The 17797-nt window shown below is 36.5% G+C and overlaps 1 protein-coding gene across 6 annotated transcripts in view; it reads left to right on the top strand.

Annotated features, from left to right (window-relative positions):
- Nucleotides 1-17797, top strand: part of NBEAL1 (neurobeachin like 1) — an 85166-nt gene that overhangs the window by 48037 nt on the left and 19332 nt on the right. For 3 of the 6 annotated variants that reach the window (XM_064660662.1, XM_064660664.1, XM_064660667.1), the window contains 22 exons: nucleotides 66-168; nucleotides 841-997; nucleotides 1485-1643; nucleotides 1977-2136; nucleotides 2397-2485; nucleotides 3422-3997; nucleotides 4126-4152; nucleotides 4568-4743; nucleotides 5096-5249; nucleotides 6668-6796; nucleotides 7110-7415; nucleotides 7526-7675; nucleotides 8647-8804; nucleotides 10365-10489; nucleotides 11326-11452; nucleotides 12536-12684; nucleotides 13600-13733; nucleotides 14466-14567; nucleotides 15714-15809; nucleotides 15920-16044; nucleotides 17161-17301; nucleotides 17398-17528. In XM_064660662.1, coding sequence (XP_064516732.1) covers nucleotides 66-168; nucleotides 841-997; nucleotides 1485-1643; nucleotides 1977-2136; nucleotides 2397-2485; nucleotides 3422-3997; nucleotides 4126-4152; nucleotides 4568-4743; nucleotides 5096-5249; nucleotides 6668-6796; nucleotides 7110-7415; nucleotides 7526-7675; nucleotides 8647-8804; nucleotides 10365-10489; nucleotides 11326-11452; nucleotides 12536-12684; nucleotides 13600-13733; nucleotides 14466-14567; nucleotides 15714-15809; nucleotides 15920-16044; nucleotides 17161-17301; nucleotides 17398-17528 — 3474 coding nt within the window. The remainder of the gene's footprint in view (nucleotides 1-65; nucleotides 169-840; nucleotides 998-1484; nucleotides 1644-1976; nucleotides 2137-2396; nucleotides 2486-3421; nucleotides 3998-4125; nucleotides 4153-4567; nucleotides 4744-5095; nucleotides 5250-6667; nucleotides 6797-7109; nucleotides 7416-7525; nucleotides 7676-8646; nucleotides 8805-10364; nucleotides 10490-11325; nucleotides 11453-12535; nucleotides 12685-13599; nucleotides 13734-14465; nucleotides 14568-15713; nucleotides 15810-15919; nucleotides 16045-17160; nucleotides 17302-17397; nucleotides 17529-17797) is intronic. The other 3 variants (XM_064660663.1, XM_064660665.1, XM_064660666.1) reach the window with 1 other exon arrangement.

Genomic DNA, 17797 nt, shown 5'->3' with positions numbered 1-17797 from the left:
GGCACAGTATTCTTCACTTGACACAAATCTTTATTTAGGTTCTAAAAGAAAACTTTATATTGTAGGACATATACAATATCTTTCTACAATCATCAAAGACAGTAGAAGACTCTTCAGAAAGAAGTATGGTGTGCAGTTTCTTCTAGACACACTCAGGATTTATTATGGGTATGTGGTTTACTACTTCTGACTCCTCCTCATTTATTGTATGTGGCTGTTATTTTTTCCCCATCATCCTAGTAAGAATTAATAAATAAAACTGAAAGTTTTATTTTTTCCCCATTTGACTTCCTACTTTTCCTTGACTTGAATTTTTGTGTTAAGATTATATAAAATTTGTCAGTGATACTAAAAGTGCTTGTAAGAGTCATTAAAATTACAAAACTGTAGAACTTGTTTTCAACAATGCAAATTAATTCGTAGATTGTTGGAAGGGTGTTTCTCATTTTAAGTTCTTTTATACACTTGTAGAATTTGAAGTAGGACTTCTTTAGGAATTTTAAATTTTAGCTTTCAGTATTGATGACATATTTCTGCTTATGAATATAGTTATGTCCTTGAGGAAGATTGGCTAGAGACTCTGCTTTTTCCTTTAGAGGGCGAGAGGGGGGGAACCTGGAATCCTGACCTATGTACAAATCAGTACAAGTCTACATTTCAGGGCTTCTATGGGCTTGCTAAGTCTGATCTGCTTATTCAGTTGCTTGACTTCAGTAAAATTTGAAAACTCGTGCATGATGCCGGGGTAGATGAAAAATTACAAAACTAGCTCATTAAAATTGCTATAAATGAGTCATGAAGAACTTCCTGAGATTGCCTTTCCGGTCTGTTGGTGCACAGGAGTGGTTGTAAAGACAGTGATTTGGCTCCCGATGACCTGAGAACAATACGGACATCCCTGTATGGACTGATCAAATATTTCCTGAGCAAAGGTGGAACACATGAAGAAATACAGAGCATTGTAGGATACATAGCTGCCACCAGTGATGAGGAGCAGGTATCCAACATGGCATAAATTAAGAGTTTAAACTGTACACGTTTTGGTTTTACTTCTTGGTATTTAGAAATCTTGTCTTGTGTGTTTAAAAAAATGGGGAACAAAGAAGATAAAGACCACAAGCGAAGTGTTAATTGACGTATGGTTCTGTTGAGATATAGCTGAGGTAGGATATGCCATTAGAAAAGTTATCTAGTTTACAAAACCAAATGAATTGAACTTTACCTGATCAGTTGTAATGTAGTTTCTATTTTGTAGACATCAACAGCTCTTGAACTTGCTTTATAGCTCTACTTACTGTTTGATAAGGTGTACTATATAAAGATAAAATGTATTAAAAATTGTACAAATGCATTAATATTGAGCAACAAAATTTCCATTTTATTAACCAGCAAAAGGTTAAACTTAAAAGCCAAGAAAATTTTCCTAAGACAGAGCATGAAGTCTGAATGAACTGTGGATTAATTTAGTTGTCTTCATTTTGTAGCTCTGTGGAATTTTGGATGTTCTCTTCAGCCTACTTCATTCCAGTCCAACTCCAGACCAGCTTTTTTTATTGCTTTTTGAACCAGGGAATGCTGATATTCTTTATGCTCTGTTATTGCATCAAAGATACTCTGACAGGCTTAGAGAGCTTGTGTTCAAGGTAATCAATTGAATGATACGTTCTTAAATTAATCAATTGAACATAAATTTGTATTTTTCAATGGTCTGACTGCAGAAATGGATATAATTAAAAAGGTACTAATCATCCAAGTTAAGTTTTTTTCTTATCTCTTATGTTAGCTAGATGGTATTGTCACAAAGGAAGTAAAGTATTGAGATCTATTAAAAAAAAAGAAGGAGTCCATGTTGTTTGAGTTAGCCTACAAAATAAACTTTAAAAGCTGTGGACCAGCATATTGTATCATACACAACTTTAAGAGGTCTGGATGTTTCTTTGTGTTTATTTTGCATTTGTGTCTATTTTTTCTCGCAGATTGTGGAAGAGATGCTGAAATGTACCAAAGTTTATGAACGTAGTAAGCACCGTATGAGACTCAGAGAAGTGGGATACTCTGGACTGGGGCTTCTTCTGAATGAATCACCAGTTCCTGTTTCCCTTATTAAAAACCTTCTTAACCAAGTTCTTTATGCAGGTAATTGGCAAGTGTTATGTCTAACGTCAGTATGCTCTTGCTGCTTAGAGGCAAACATACCTGTTTTTTGTTCAGGAAAACCAGAGCTGTTCTACTCAAAGTTCCCGTTAGTCCCAGCTAATGTTTTCTTGCTTTCTTGAAGTTTGTTCCTTTTACTGTCCATGGATCTAGACATGACTTGAAAGGCAGTTTTTAATATTTAACTGTTACATTCTCTTGTGTGATATTGCTTATGTTATTTTTTTCTTTCTCTCCTACAGATCCTACTGTGAATTATAAAGATCTTATAGCTGTAGTGCATCTGGCTCATAGATCAGATATAAACGTGAGAGTGGTTATTTGTAGAAAGGTCAGTTGTCTTCTTTAGAACTGGAATATTTTCCTTTAAGCCCATAAACTGCACAGTGTGATAGCTAAATTATTTCTTTAAAACACAGTGGTGGTATTTGTTGCTACTGTTTTCTTTAGCGATGATTCATGTTAAAAACTAAGCCCATCTGTCACTTTCTGTTGAATTTTTTACATTCAAGTCCTTTTAAAGACCAAAACAAAAAGTGATGCCTCTATCATGATTTGCAAATAGCTTGTATTTGCTACAGGTTTGAGGTAGTAGGCTCCTTGAATTACTGAGTTTTCTCAAAGGATGCTTAACACCATGATCAAAGTTTTGTTTATGTTTTTAGTATGTTATTTTGATGGAGCATACTACGGATCAAAAAAGTAGTTGTAGATGCAGGGAAGAGAGATGGAGAAGAAGCAGTGACTTTTTCCTAAACTGAGCTCTCTCTGGCTTGTATCACTGGAATTAGTAGTATTGAATGTAGCTGTGAGGCACTGTATTGTCTATTAAGGTTTTGCAAAATGAAAAAAGTGAAACTATAATGTATTCTATCAGTAAGATATTAATACTGTGGTTTTCTTAATTGTGTCTATTTAATAATCAAGCATATATACTATTTCAGAGTTTTATCTTTTTGTAGACTAGTGGCTGAATAGGATTATTTATTGTGATAACTGCCTTTTGCAAGAATTGTTGCAGGACAAATATGAGGACTTAGCAATATGCTTTGATAGCTTCTTTTCTCCCTTATTCCTGAGAATTTTTTTCTTTTTTTTCCAAAAAATGAGAAAAAAATTATTTTGTGGCTTCTTTGATTATTATTAACCAATTGTTACAAGGTTTTAAAAAAAGTTGTAAGATTTTAACATATATAATTGAAAAGCCAGATGAATGCAGTTACAAGCTAAAATTAATGTGTAGATATGTGATATCTTGTATCCTTAGATTTTGCACCTTTTGCACACCCAAGTGGATGCAGCACAACAGATTTCTCAGCAGCTGGGCTGGCAGGACACTTTGGTTAGACTATTCCAGAAAGAAAACTCAGAGGTCCGAACTGGCTTTAAAGAGAACAGGACTGATTTCTTCAGGGAAGAGGAAAAAAAGCCTCCTGCTGAAGAGCTTCAGAAACATCCGCCTTATAAGACAGAGGGAGAAAAAGCCAGCAGTTTTGTTAATGGTCTGTTTGATCAGTGGAGTTTAGAAGACAACAAATCCCTGGATGTCCCTGCTCATTTCTCTGTTATGCCACTGGAAGATGCATCCACAGCAGAGATGTCTTTTAGTTCAGAGGACCGAGAAGAATTGTGGCACAGTAATCCTTCACATTTGAGTTTAGATCTTTCCAGTGTTGACTCTTATGAACTGGCTGATGTTGGCAACCAGATGACAGATAGCCAGCCCAGCACACCATCACCTACAGAGAGCACAAAACCGTTCTCTGGGCAACCTGACAAAGAGTTGGGTGTTATGAATGATGTGGGCTTCACAGCTGATCTTTCTTTATTTGAAAACCAAGGAGTAAGTAATTCCTCCCTATGTGGCTAATTTCTCTAACTGTTGGCAATTTCTCTTTATTCTTTTAATCTCTCTAATGAATAATTATTATCCTTTTTTTTTTTTTTTTGGACTCTCTCATCTTCCAACAGAAAAGTGAACAATATGGCTCTTTTATAGTGAGTAGGGATACTTCCTTTTGTGATGTGTCTTTTTTGATTGCCTGGTTGGGATAGCTTGATGTTAAACAAAAAATAAAACCAACACCCTCTGCCCCAAACACAAGAAACTACAAACAAAAAACTGCAAACTGCCTCCCTGCCTTTTATATTTAAACATCCTTTATCTTCCAGAGGAGACATGGGGCAGACTTGCTGGGGAAAAATCAAGGGTTGCTAAAGGCAGTATGTATTACAACATACAAGCAAGCCACAGTCTTTTATATTTGTGTTTTCACAAATTTAGCAATTAGACTTCAGACTACAGAGTTTTAAAAAATGTTTAAACGTGCAAGCACAGGGACTGTGAGAAGCAAGAAACGTTTTGAAGGTTTTCTACACTACAAGGGCTTTAAATATTTATCTTCTTTTGTAGGGGAGTGATAATGAACTGATACAGTTACTTACAGACATCTTACTGTGTATAATGTGGAAAGGTGTTGAAAAATCTGATGATGATGCTTGGATCGAGAGAGGACAGGTGTTCTCTGCACTGACCAAACTGGGGATGTCTAATGAGTTGCTGCGACCTTCTGATGAAATAAAACTCAGGTGAGTGTAACTGTCCATCCCTTTTAAGGGTAAACAGACAAAGGGACATGAGTGAAGCTGGGAAGTGGTGGGTGTTTCCTAACAAGATGTACTTTTCTTTGCTCTCTCTTCACATACTGTCAGAAGTATATTCCACTACCTATTTAGTAGTGTCGTGTGACCATAAGGTTTTAAAACTGTATCGTTGTTTTCATGAGCCTCTCAATCTCTTTTACCTCATTGGCTTATCAAGAAGGTGGCAGTTATGTCACTGCAGACTAAGAGATTCAATTAAATACTTAATTGGATTTTTTAAAAGCCACTTACACTTAGAACATGTAATACTTACTTTTGGATTTTGTTTTCTTTGCAGCTTGCTGGAGAAGATGTTAGAATGGTCAGTCACTGATAACAGAGATTCAAAAGCTCTCCCTACACATGCTGAAAATGCCTTGAAGCTCTTGCTAATTGTACAAGATTTCCTGCAGGCAGAAGGACTAATTAATTCAAGTTTATGGACAGAAAAGGTACAGTAACTGAATAATGGGTGTACCATATATAGGCTGAACTAGCAAGGAAAAAGTTACCAGCTTGGATACTGTCATCCCTTCTAGTCATATGTTTTTAAATCATAGATATTACAGAGTAAAGATTTATCGTGGAATGGAGTAGAGTACCCCATAATGAGTAAGAGTGTGCATACTTAACACAGGGAATATGCTTAACTTTTCAAATTAAATAGGCCTGTAAGTGGTACTCTTTACTGAAAATTCAGGTCTCACAGACTGGAGAAATACTTGGAAAATGTAGAAGCTAATGAAATAATATCAGTTGTAGCCTAAGCACATTTTGCACCATGCTCATCGTGTATCCTGAATAAAAGACCAGCCAAAACTCTGCTCTCAGCTACAGGCTGAGAAATGTCACTTCTGGGGTTTGACCTATATTGAAGTTTCAACACCCATAATTTGTCTCAGCATTTATGTAGTTTCTGGCACTGGTCTTGCTTCCTCTCCAGTCTGAGTTGTCATTGCTTTTCCATTTTTCTATGCAAAAGGGGAGAGGTGCTATGTGGAAAGTGTCATTATATCATGATAAATCCTCACAAAAATGCTTTTTAATGCTACTTTTTTGTGGAAAAAAAAAGGTATAATGTTAGTCATCAACACAGTAATTCCTAAGCTGTTCACCAAAATGCCTGCTTATGAGTATGCATAGCTTAATCTTAAAGCTTCAAATTGCTCATTTTAAAAAAGTCTCTTCTTGGTGAAAGCTTTGCCTTCTGTTGTGAAACCTCATTAGAAATGAGATCTGAACTTTGGAGTAATGACAGTTGTGCTTCTTGCCAACTCTGAATTGAAAATTACAGTACTTTCATAAATTATTTTCCACTGTCCCTGGAGAGAATTTAAAGCACCTAATATCCTAAGCAGGATAGCTTTCAGTCAGAATGATTTTACATTTGAGTAATTTATTAGAGAATGTATCAGCGTGCATTAGTTTTAAGCAAACATGCCTGGATAGTAAAATCTGCCATTTGTCTTGTGAATAACTTCCTTTCCCAAGGTTTGTATCACTCCTGGTGTCCAAATTCTGACAGAAAGGAGTGCCTCCTAGAGTGGAGTCTATAACTTTTCTAAGGAAATGTCATTTACTGGAATTAAATTATAGGAAAAACAGTAAGCATACATACTATATGCTGATTTGGGCTTTATTCAGGGGAGATACTAGAGTTAAGATACTGAGCTAGATGGAATTTTGTAGTCAGCAATTTCTTGAAATTACTGGTTTAACTGCAGTGTTCTGGGTTTGGTTAAGTTAGAAGTGGGAACACAGGCTTTTCTTCAGGTCTTTGAAATTACTGTGTCTCCAACTGGAGTTATTGTTTATGTTATTACAATGTATTTTATTTTAATTTTATACAAATCTTCTGTTTTTGCAATAGCTCTTGGAAGAACTAGTAACTCTCATGGATAGCCTGTCAGTCTGGTACTCTGCTGGCCTAGAATCAATTAGGCTTTCACAGGTCCAAGTCCAGTTGCTCCTTGGATTCATTGCACAAGATAACTTACAGGTTTGTTCCAAATTCCTGCAAGTAGTACTGAGTTTTAAGGGCATGTTCGATGTAACTGTTGTGGGGAGAGCTGCTCATACCAGTGGGGAGATTGGCAGCAGTCCTTTATCCTTCTATAGGGAAGATATTTTACTGTTTCTTACCATTTGAAAGTTTACAGTCCTGTCATTGTGCACCTCTGAAGCATGACAAAGAAGTAGAGGGCAAGCTGTTTGAAGTTGGAACTATGTAGGCAGTAGTGGCAGTAAAAAGATAGGTATTGAAAATTGCTATTTTGAGGATTGCATTCACTTTTGGCTGTTTGTTTTTGTAGGTCTGTGCTATGGCAGCAGCCAAACTAAACACCCTCCTGCAGACTAAAGTAATTGAGAGCCAGCCTGAAGCATGCTACCTCTTAGGGAAGCTGGAAGGCATTTTGAGTAGATCAATTGAAGAGAAGACAGAAACTTACTCATTTTTGATTCCCCTTGTTCGGACATTGGTATCCAAGATTTATGAACTTCTTTTCATGAACCTGCATCTCCCTTCATTGCCTCCTACCAATGGCAGCCCTTCTTTCTTTGAGGACTTTCAAGAATACTGCAGCTCTGATGAGTGGCAAGTTTATATTGACAAATATGTAAGTAGTAGATTCTTTTTTTATCATTTTCCCCCTCTTTTTAGCCACGAAAGCAGAGGAACCAATTCAGAAATCGTGGTGTGCTTTTTGTTTTGCTTTGGTGGAACCAGATTATTCCAAATATGAAGCAGTATGAAGAGAACTCATTCAGACATGATAATGAGCAGATGGCACTTTATTGGAAAGTTTGTTATGAAGCATTTATGGTGAACATGCACAAGCGAGACCGGGAAAGAGGAGAAAGTAAGCTTAAATTTCAGGTAAGGTTTTGAGTGAGTGCAAGGTTCTCTGAGAAGTTAGTTCTGTTAGAACTGTCTCAAGAGTTGACTTCTAAAAGATGGATAAAATGAATTCCAGGATGATCCAATTCAAGTGACTGTGAACAGGTTAATTGTTTTAAGATTTTGTGGGAAGTGTGACTATATACACTTCTAGGATATGCTTTTTAATTCTGCCCTCTATTTAAGAGTCTTATCTGTTAAGCAAGGTTATTTCAGTGCAGTAGCCCTTTCTCATAGTACAGCAACCTAGAATTATGCTCTGCTATACGGTACATCTTCTTTTACTTTGATTTGTGTTTTGAATTTCTAAAACCTGTTCTCCATTATGAGCTGTCAGTTTTTTGATTTTTTTTTTTTTCCCCCTTAGCCCTATTTCAATGCAATTATAACATTTAAAACAGTGAACAGTTCCTATTTAATGTGTGGAAAAATTGCTTCTAATCTGACCTTTTCATATAAGGTCCAGACTCAGTTTCAGCATTAGAATTAACTGGTAATTACAGGAAATATTATAGTAAAGTTAGATTTCTCTTGTTTTCCTTTTTTTTTCTTAATAAAGAAGCTTGTAATAAGTCTGTTTTATTCAACTAGATAAAGGAAAAATACAATGTGAGTCACATCCTAGAATATTAGAATTTAAAGAAAAATCCTATCTATTATAGTAGGATTTCCAGTACTGGCCACTTTTCTGACAATGAAAATTACTTTCATATGGATTCAGCATTGATAATGCTTTCTTCACATCTTTAAATCAAAGTCTAGCACTATTTCTTCTAGTACTAAGCTTTTCAAAATTTCTCTCCTAAGCATTAATTTAAAATTTTAGAATTTTTTACTGCTAAACTTTTTTTGTTTCTTCTTATTTTATGAGATTTCTTCGAAGACACGAACCTGTGTTTTCAACGGTCAGAGTTACTTCAGTGCTAGATTTATTTTTAATGGTCTTTCAGGAGCACTTTGTGGAACCATTCAGCAGAAAGGCTCGACAGGAAAATCTGCGGTACAACAGTATGCTAAAGCAACTTAGTAGTCACCACACAGCTACTCTGAGGCAGTGGAGAGCAGCCCAGCTTTACTTGTTCTCTGAACGTGGTCCTTGGTCTGAAAGGTAAGAGTGAAGTTCTTAAACTGTATATGATGCTTACAGGGAATTTACTCACATGACTGTTTCACATAGTTAGAGCCAGGTCAAATTGAGTGTGATAACCCCTCTTGAGATGTGAAGTGAATACTGAATGGATCTTTTATAATGTTTTCTGCATTTAATTATCAAAATGCAAAGTCTGAAGTGTTATGCTGAGCTGCTTACCTGGATACTAGATTTTCTTGCCAAGTGGCAAATGAAAACTTTTGAGTTTTTTATGCATGAAAGTAATTTCACTTTAAGAGTACATTTTGCATGTCTTAGATTTTGGGCAAGTTCTGGATAAAGATGTTTTGGGGTTTTTTTGTCATTAGCTGGAAGTGTAAACAATTTGGTGTATTTCAGTAGAAAATACTGTTAAACAGAGCTGGTCCTGTTTAACATCTTTATCAATGATTTGGACAAAGGGATTGACTGCTCCCTCGGTGAGGTCGCAGATGACACCAAGTTAAGTGGGAATGTTGATCTGCTGGAGGACAGGAAGACTCTGCGAAGAGCTCTGGGTAGGCTGGATCAATGAGCTGAGGACAACTGCATGAGGTTCAACAAGGCCAGGTGCCAGGTCCTACCCTTGGGTCACAACAACCCCAGGCAGCACCACAGGCCTGGGGCAAGAGTGGCTTGAGAGCTGCTCAGCAAAAAGGGACTTGGGGATGCTGGTCGACAGTCGACTGAACATGAGCCAGCAGTGTGCCCAGGTGGCCAAGGCCAGCGGCATCCTGGCCTGTATCAGCAATAGAGTGGCCAGCAGGACTAGGGAAGTGATTGTCCCCCTGTACTCAGCACTGGTGAGGTGACACCTTCAGTGCTGTGTCCAGTTCTGGGCCCGTTACTTCAAAAAGGACATTGAGATGCTGCAATGTGGTCCAAAGAAAAGCAATGATGTTGATGAAGGGTCTAGAAAACATGTCTTATGAGGAGCAGCTGAGTGAGCTGAGCGTGTTTAGCCTGGAGAAGAGGAGGCTCAGGGGGGACCTCAGTGCTCTCTAGAACTCCCTGAAAGGAGGTTGTAGTTGAGGTGTGGATCGGCCTCTTCTACTGTGTCTCAAGTGTCAGGACAAAAGAAAATGGCTGCAAGTTGTGTCAGGAAAGGGTCAGATTAGATATTAGAAAAAGATTTTTCACTGAAAGAGTGGTTAGACCTTGCCCAGGGAAGTGGTGAAGTCACCATGATGACTCACCAATGTCACACTTCACTCTGAAAGTGTTGCAGAGGCATCTGGATGAGGCACTTGGGGATATAGTTTAGGGGTGATTATGGTGGTGACATATGGACTAGATGATCTTGAACACCTCTTCAAACTTTGTTGAATCTGTGAAAATAAATGCCGTTTGCAAAGTAAAGATTGATGATTGGAGCTGCAATACAAAATAAAAGCAATAAACTGCATTTTAATTTTATATGTTTTACAGTGTTGAAGTGGATGACCAGTATTCTTCTAAATATGTTCTTTTGTAATCAGTTCATTCATTTAAGTCTTTGCTTTCTTTAAACTGTTTTTATGAATATTCTTGTTTTCCTAGGAAACAGCGTCCTATTCACTGGAAACTTTCAAACGTGGAAAACTTTTCACGTATGAGACTAAAACTAGTGCAGAATTATAACTTCAACTCTCATCAGGATGCTAGTGACCTGAGAGATAATTTAGGTAAAGTTGTATTTGCTATTTCCTTTGTCTTTACCAAAGAAAGATACACACTTTCCTCTTCATATTTAACAAGAAGTTTATGCTAGATACTTAAGTCTTGATTTTTCTATATTTCATCTTTAGTAATACCTATAACATAATAGTGCTGTTTTGACCTGAAACAGCATGTTCCTACTGATTAGAATTAGTTTCTCCTTTTTCGTTGAAGTATGTTTTTATTATGCAATAACAAAAGAAAATAACTCCTTTGTTTTAAAATAAGCAGTCACAAAGCTTTCTTGCATAAGATTATTTTTTTCAAGAAAAAGAAGCAATCAGACCAGAGTAAACAGGCAGCATTTGTTCAAAACCTTTTAGTGTTTATGATTAAAATGTGTGGATATGAAGCTGTTTCAGAATTATGCCAAAGTGGTGTAACTCTGAAGTTGGGTGCATTGGATATCAAGGCTCAAACAAAACAAAAAAACCCCATCTCTTGTAAGCCCGTACAAGCAAAAAATAAATGCAGTGTTGTTTCCATTAAATCTGCATGCTTTAGCAGTGTCTGAAAGAACATTCTAATATATTTTCTTGGAAATGTCCCCATCGGAATTAATATTAAATTTTTCTTAGGTGTTTGTCTTCCCTTTCTACTGTTACAGGTCAATATGTATTTCAGTGTAATTCAAGGACTATTTTTAGTGTTCTGCATAACCCCAAAAATATTTAAGAAGTCTAGTTGCTTCTTACTTGGTTAAAACCAACATTCAACCATGAAGAAGACACACTTAGTAGTTTAAATTTCCAAAAGTATTGTAGCAAAAAATGTTCTGAGCTGTAATGTCTATTTATGATAGGTGTGCACCAGACACAGCCCTCTAGTGAGTCTCTGCTTCTGGAGGTGGTGAAGCAGGTCAAAGTGAGTGACTTGGAAGATGATGTTCTTGAGCTACCAGATGAAGACACAGCAGCCAGTTCCAATTTGTAAGTAGAGCAGAATAGAATGGTTGAAATTTGTTTCTGTGGTAGGGATAAGTATCAAGAAAGAAGTTTGGGAATTGATTAGTATACAGAGCTTCCCTCTTTCTTTGTCTGGCTTTAACAATCCAATCCAGGGCAGTTTTGATCAGCAGAAAAGTTTCTGTTGGATTTATCATTGTCAACAATGGGACATGAAAAGCCTCAGGGAAAAGAAGGCAGAGCATAGGTTTGTGAGGATCCATCGGTGATTTACTGCTCACGGTTGGTCTGAGGCTGAAGCTCCACAATTGCTGAGGCTTTTCTGTGTACATTGGCTGTAATTCTCAAGAGGCAATCTGCCCTATAAGGACATGGACCAGACTTGAACTGACTCTTGTCCATAGTTGCTGTGGCCATTCACTGTATCATCAGTTGCATAGTGTGAAAGTTTGCTAGGTTGGCAGTAATCTGCTAGAGAGTACCTTGGATTTGAGCACTCCAGGGAGAAGGCCTGCTGTGCTTCCTTCATGTCACTTGTGCAACTGTAAGAAAAAAGGAGTAGGGAGGAAAGGGGGGCTTGAGGGAGGATAGCAAATACTTTTTTTTTAGTATCTGGACATGTGATGTTGTGCATGCATCTCTGTGTGTCTGTGCTGTTGAAGTCCAGTAGAGATGTGGCTCTTTCAGTGATACTGATGCATCTTCTTGTACTTTAAAGTTTATAAAATGCTTGCTATAGACTGTAGCAAAATAACTCGGGAAATAGCTTTAGACACATGAACTAGAACTCAGCTGTGCTCTGGGCCAGAGAATTTAAGCACCTAGCAACTAAAAAGGGAAATGCAGCCTGACATTTTCATACTTCAAAGACATTTAAGTCCATTGTACCTGAGGCTGAAATATTAAGCCTGAAGAGCAATGCCATGAAATGTTTGTGGTCTGGTCTGAAACACCCAAGACTGCTGATGAAAGTAGCTTTATCTAATCATTTATGTTGTACTTTTAATGCCATTCAAATTTGCTTCTTTTCTGAACTGTACTCTTATCAAATACCTAAACAACTGTATACTCTGTACAACCCTGTAATACTTCCTGGTATTTTTGCAGGGATGACAAGGACGAGGAAAGTCAGAAAGAAAAGCTAATATTGTCTGAAGACTGTGAACTCATTACAGTAATTGATGTGATACCTGGCAGGCTGGAGGTCACTACACAGCACATCTATTTCTTTGATGGTAGCATTGAAAAAGAGGAAGGTGAGCATGATCAATATCTCCTTTTCAGTGCAGTTCAGCATTCTGCTTTTAGTAGGCTGAGTCTGATCTTTAGAGAATGAGTGTCGAACTAATTGTAGAGACAAGATTTTCTGTACTTTAATATTACACTTGATGGTCAGGAGCTGGCTAATCCCTTCAGAATCAAGAATCTGGAACAGTACTTGCTGAACTCTTAAAGTGATTCACTATTCCTAGTATTTCTTTAAAAAAATTTGCTTCTGTAATTTTTTTTAATTTATTTTTAATTTTATTTTAAAAAATTGCTCAATAAGAAATAGTCATTACCTCTCATTTTCTCCATAAAGGACACCTCTCTATTCTCCTTGACAAATAATGTTTCACTCATGCATTGATTAAAAAGTAGCAGTACATAAGCATTAATCATCTATATTAATTTAGTGAACTTTAATAGAATATACACATAGAATATAGAACATAATATATATGTATATATATTAGACACAGTTGAGTGTGAAAACAGTGAAGTGAAATGTTTGACCAATAATAGTAAAATTTTCCTAAACAGTATATCAAAACGTCAGCCTTTGGGGAACTTTGAATGTAAAAGCTTCTATTTGAGCCTGTTTAAGAAAGCAAAGGTGTTTGGTTCATACCTTTTGTCAACAAAATGTATTTGTCAACAGAATACATTTATAGTATGTTTTTAATCAGAAAGCAGAAACCAATTCTACACTCCATCAGATATTTCTTGCTTCCTTTCTTTCAGCACAACAACAGCTGAAGTTAGTCTTTTCCTAGAAAAATGGTTAATCAGATATAAAATTTGCCTTTTCTAGGAATAACTCTGGGATGATTGGAAGTGGTACTGCCCTGTGTCTATATGAAAAGGTTTTTATATATATTCCAAGTCAATAATATTAGTGTTCTTCCTAGGGGTAGGTTTTGATTTCAAATGGCACCTTTCTCAAATTCGAGAGATACATTTGCGTCGGTACAACCTGAGGAGGTCGGCTTTGGAGATCTTCCTTACAGATCAAACCAACTACTTCCTCAACTTCAATAAGGAGGTATGGGTTTCCTGAATATCCTGGATTTATGTAATTAACACAAGGATCAAGTTTAAGTTCACTGATTTTATTTAATTTGAGTCTGGTGTCTTTCATAATACTGTAAGACTAGTAGCAAAAGGTTTGCTGGATATAGCCATTATGAAAAACCAGACTACAGTCTGTGAAAACCTCAGTCTGGCATCTAGAAACTGATTAGTTGTGAAAAGATGGATGAAACAAGATTGTTTTTTTTCCTTTCTCACTTGTTATCATACAGAACAATTATTGAACTAAAATTACATCAGTGGTAATCTAAATGTCTTGAAGCCCACCTTTTATTAATATTGAGCAAAATAATTACAAAACAAAGGAGACCTTCTGTTTTAGCACAATATTTTAAATTATTGCTGTTTCTATATTCCATGGTTTAGGATTAGTGAAGGGTTTTTTTCCTCTTTAGGCAATGTCAGTGATCCTTTGTGTGGGGGACTAAGACAAATATCAGAACTTAGGGTCAGTTATATACTAGTAGGTCAATTTGAGTAACTCTTATAAAATGTTGTGTGGTTTGGTTTTGGTGTGAAGCATGTCACATCCATGCATGTCCAAACATTGTAGGTAGCAAGAGGTCAAAGTGTTTGAAAGTGTAGCTGTGTCCTGATTATTTCACATTTTAATTAGCAGATAAGTTACTCAATTGTCAGCTTCAATCTCCAGAATATTCTTTTTATTAATGCTGTTTTCTAACAGGTACGAAATAAAGTATACAGTCGAATATTGTCACTGCGTTCTCCAAATATTTCTGGGACCAGATCTCCACAGGAACTTTTTAAAGCTTCGGGACTGATGCAGGTGCGAGACTTCAGCATAAATTGTCTAGGGCATTTCTCTGCTTTTTGAAGGAGTCCCTCAGTGTTTAGATGTCAACTGCCAACTTTTGTACCCTCCATCTGGCCCCTGAACTTCCACATGCATCTTTTTAGAATTGTTGTGTTTTGTGTTTACAGTCAGGTAAATCCACAGGGTCAGGCTCTGTTGGTGTGATTGATGGGCATTCCAACATGAATGGAAAACGTAGCAGACTTGCTTCTGTTTTTAGTCTATGATCTTGAGTGCACATTTTGGAACTTCTTTCACCAGATGTGCAAATGGTTTTCCCTGCTACCTTTTCATGATGGAGCTTTCAACAAAACCCACATGAAGATTAAGTGAGAATTGTCAAAAAAGGAAAATGTCAAAATGCCTGTATTACCTAAACATGGATAAATTTTTTGATGTGGTAAATGTATTTTTATCTTCCATCTCTTTATGCCACAATTATTGCATTCTCTGAGGGAGGAAGCTTTACAAATAACATTAAAGTATTGGAAATACTTTGGGTTTTATTTGTTTTCCTAATGATAAAAGCTATCATGTTATATATTTAAGTAGAAAAAATATCGTGTCTGATGAAATGTCTCCATCTCCACTACAGACAAATATTGAGCCCTTCTGAACGCAGCTATGTGTGTTCCTTGGTTTAAAATATAATAATGGAGCAAAGGTGCAAGGACCTTTGCTTAGATTGCAAATTCCTGTACCATTAACCAATGGGAGAACAATTTATAAATAAATTTTGACCTTAGAATTCTAATGGATTTCAGAGTTCTATTCCCCTTTTTCTCAGTACTTGTTTACCTGCCTTCTTTTTGTTTCTTTCATTTCTGGTTTTCATTTCCTTTTTTATTCTGAGGGTCCTAGTTGTCTGCTGCCCTGTATTGAAAACACTATTGTCATCAATCAGAGACCTGCTTTCAATGAAATGTAGGTAGCACAATTACTGAATCACAGGGAAAATAAACTTTATTATGAGAAATTGAATCTGGACTTTCATACCATTTTTGTGATCTTGTGCCTTTCACTTGCCAGTATTATCCTCTTGCAGATAGATACCCACAGGGCATGTAATTGGCATTAGTGGTATCTTTGATATAATGAATTCCATTTTATCTTTTTCAGAAATGGGTGAATAGAGAAATATCCAACTTTGACTACCTTATTCAGCTGAACACGATGGCAGGACGAACTTACAATGACCTTGCTCAATATCCTGTGGTAATTTAAAAAGTTAATTTTTAAATTTTTGCCAAAGCTATGTATATTTTTCTGGTTTGAAACTTGTAGTTTTAATCTCAATTTGATCTTGATTTTTTTTTTTTTGGTAGTTTCCCTGGATTTTACGAGATTACACTTCAGAAGAACTGGACCTGAATAATCCTGCAGTCTTTAGGGATCTGTCCAAACCCATAGGTGTGGTAAATGAAAAGAATGCTAAGACTGTGAAAGACAAGTACGTATTTGAAAATTCGATTATATTTCTCTGTCTTTTCTGAGCCTGCAGGCTAATTAACATATTCACTGTTACTGCAGTAAAATTTTTAAAGCTGGTTTTATAGCATCATGGATGCGTTTGCAAAGGTGGTTGATTTGTTGTTCCTGCTGCATTCAGATTATCTTATATGGCACTGAGTTATATGGCAGTGAAAGGACAAAACTTATTGTTATAAATTTTCAATTGTTTCTCAGATGTGCAGATAAAAAACTGAAAGGCTGTAGAAAAAATTTAATAGCCCAGCAGGTTGAAAACTGCTCTTTTTTTCAAGCATAGATTATTGTCTTTAAAATAAAATGTATCTTGATGACTTTTGGTAAGTCCTGTGTGGGTAGGAATAACAGGTACTTACACCAGTGTAGTGTAGTGATCTTTCCTTTTTTGCTAGGATGGGTCCTGAGTGTGGTATCATACCAGATTGCAGTCGGGTATCTTCCAAAATCTTCTGAAAACTCGGAACATGGAGAATTTTCTTTGAATTATTAGGCTCTATCCTGACTGTAATGATAATTGATTCTTTAGCAGTATGATTAACTATAATTTCTCTTACTAGCCTTGTGATGCTGAGGAATATATCAGCCAGATGGTGGCATGGTAGAGTGAGTTTGTGAGTGGAAAGGAAATGGGCATGAGTGTTAAATAAATCTCTCTTCTGCGTCCTGACACAGTGACACACACATTTCTAAAATCTTTCAGGAAATTGTCACAAGTATCTTCAATAGTAAATGTTCAGCTTAGTGATGTGGGGTTTTGTGGACTGTTGTATAAAGTCATGCTGAATCAGTCCTGTCTGCCCTTTTTCTAGTTTCTGACAGCTGATAGTAAATGCCTAGGGAAGAATATAACAGGTATGCAAAGGCTTCTTCTGGTGTACATTTTTATAATTTAGCAGCCTTTTGCTTAGGGACTTTCTAAGTAAGATTTGGGATTGTCATGCTTGATAGAATCCAATGTATTTTTCTGTTACAGATTGCTGCGATTGTTTCTTTTGAATCTTTACCTATAATAAGTATAACACATATGTAAATCAGCTGTAGTGCTCAGTTGTATTTATAAAGATTTTTTTTTTTTTAGATATGAGAATTTTGAGGATCCTCTTGGGATGATTGACAAATTTCACTATGGGACACATTACTCAAATGCTGCTGGTGTCATGCATTACCTCATTCGGGTAGAACCTTTCACAACACTTCATATCCAACTTCAAAGTGGCAGGTATGCTGTGGGCAAATGAGCAGCACCTTTCTGTTTCTTCCTTGTCATTTTACAGAGGGAATGACCTAAGTCTAACCTGAGTTTTCTTATCCACAGATTTGACTGTGCTGACAGGCAGTTTCACTCTATTCCTGCTACCTGGCAGGCGCTCATGGACAACCCCAATGATGTCAAGGAACTTATTCCAGAGTTCTTCTACTTTCCAGAGTTCTTGGAGAATCAAAATGGTAAACTGACTGCTCAGAATATTCTCACAGAAAGCTATTATTGCATTCTTCAGAAAATAATTGTTAAAACCATTTGTGAATGCTATGGAACACTTCTTATTTAGACTTTATGATGTGACTGTAGACAGTAATCATCATTCTGGGTTCAAACTGTTTAGTGAAGACACCAGTTGTGTTAAGCAGTAGCCTAAATGTTTAAAATTCAGAATATGGGCTTAAGGATGGTTAAGAATAGTGTTGTTTACCTGATGTAAAGTATCAGGGATTCT

The sequence above is a fragment of the Pseudopipra pipra genome, chromosome 7 (genome assembly GCF_036250125.1).
Source record: "Pseudopipra pipra isolate bDixPip1 chromosome 7, bDixPip1.hap1, whole genome shotgun sequence".
Taxonomy (NCBI): domain Eukaryota; kingdom Metazoa; phylum Chordata; class Aves; order Passeriformes; family Pipridae; genus Pseudopipra; species Pseudopipra pipra.
The sequence above is the reverse complement of the archived record's forward strand: the minus strand, read 5'-3'. Positions and strand labels throughout refer to the sequence as shown.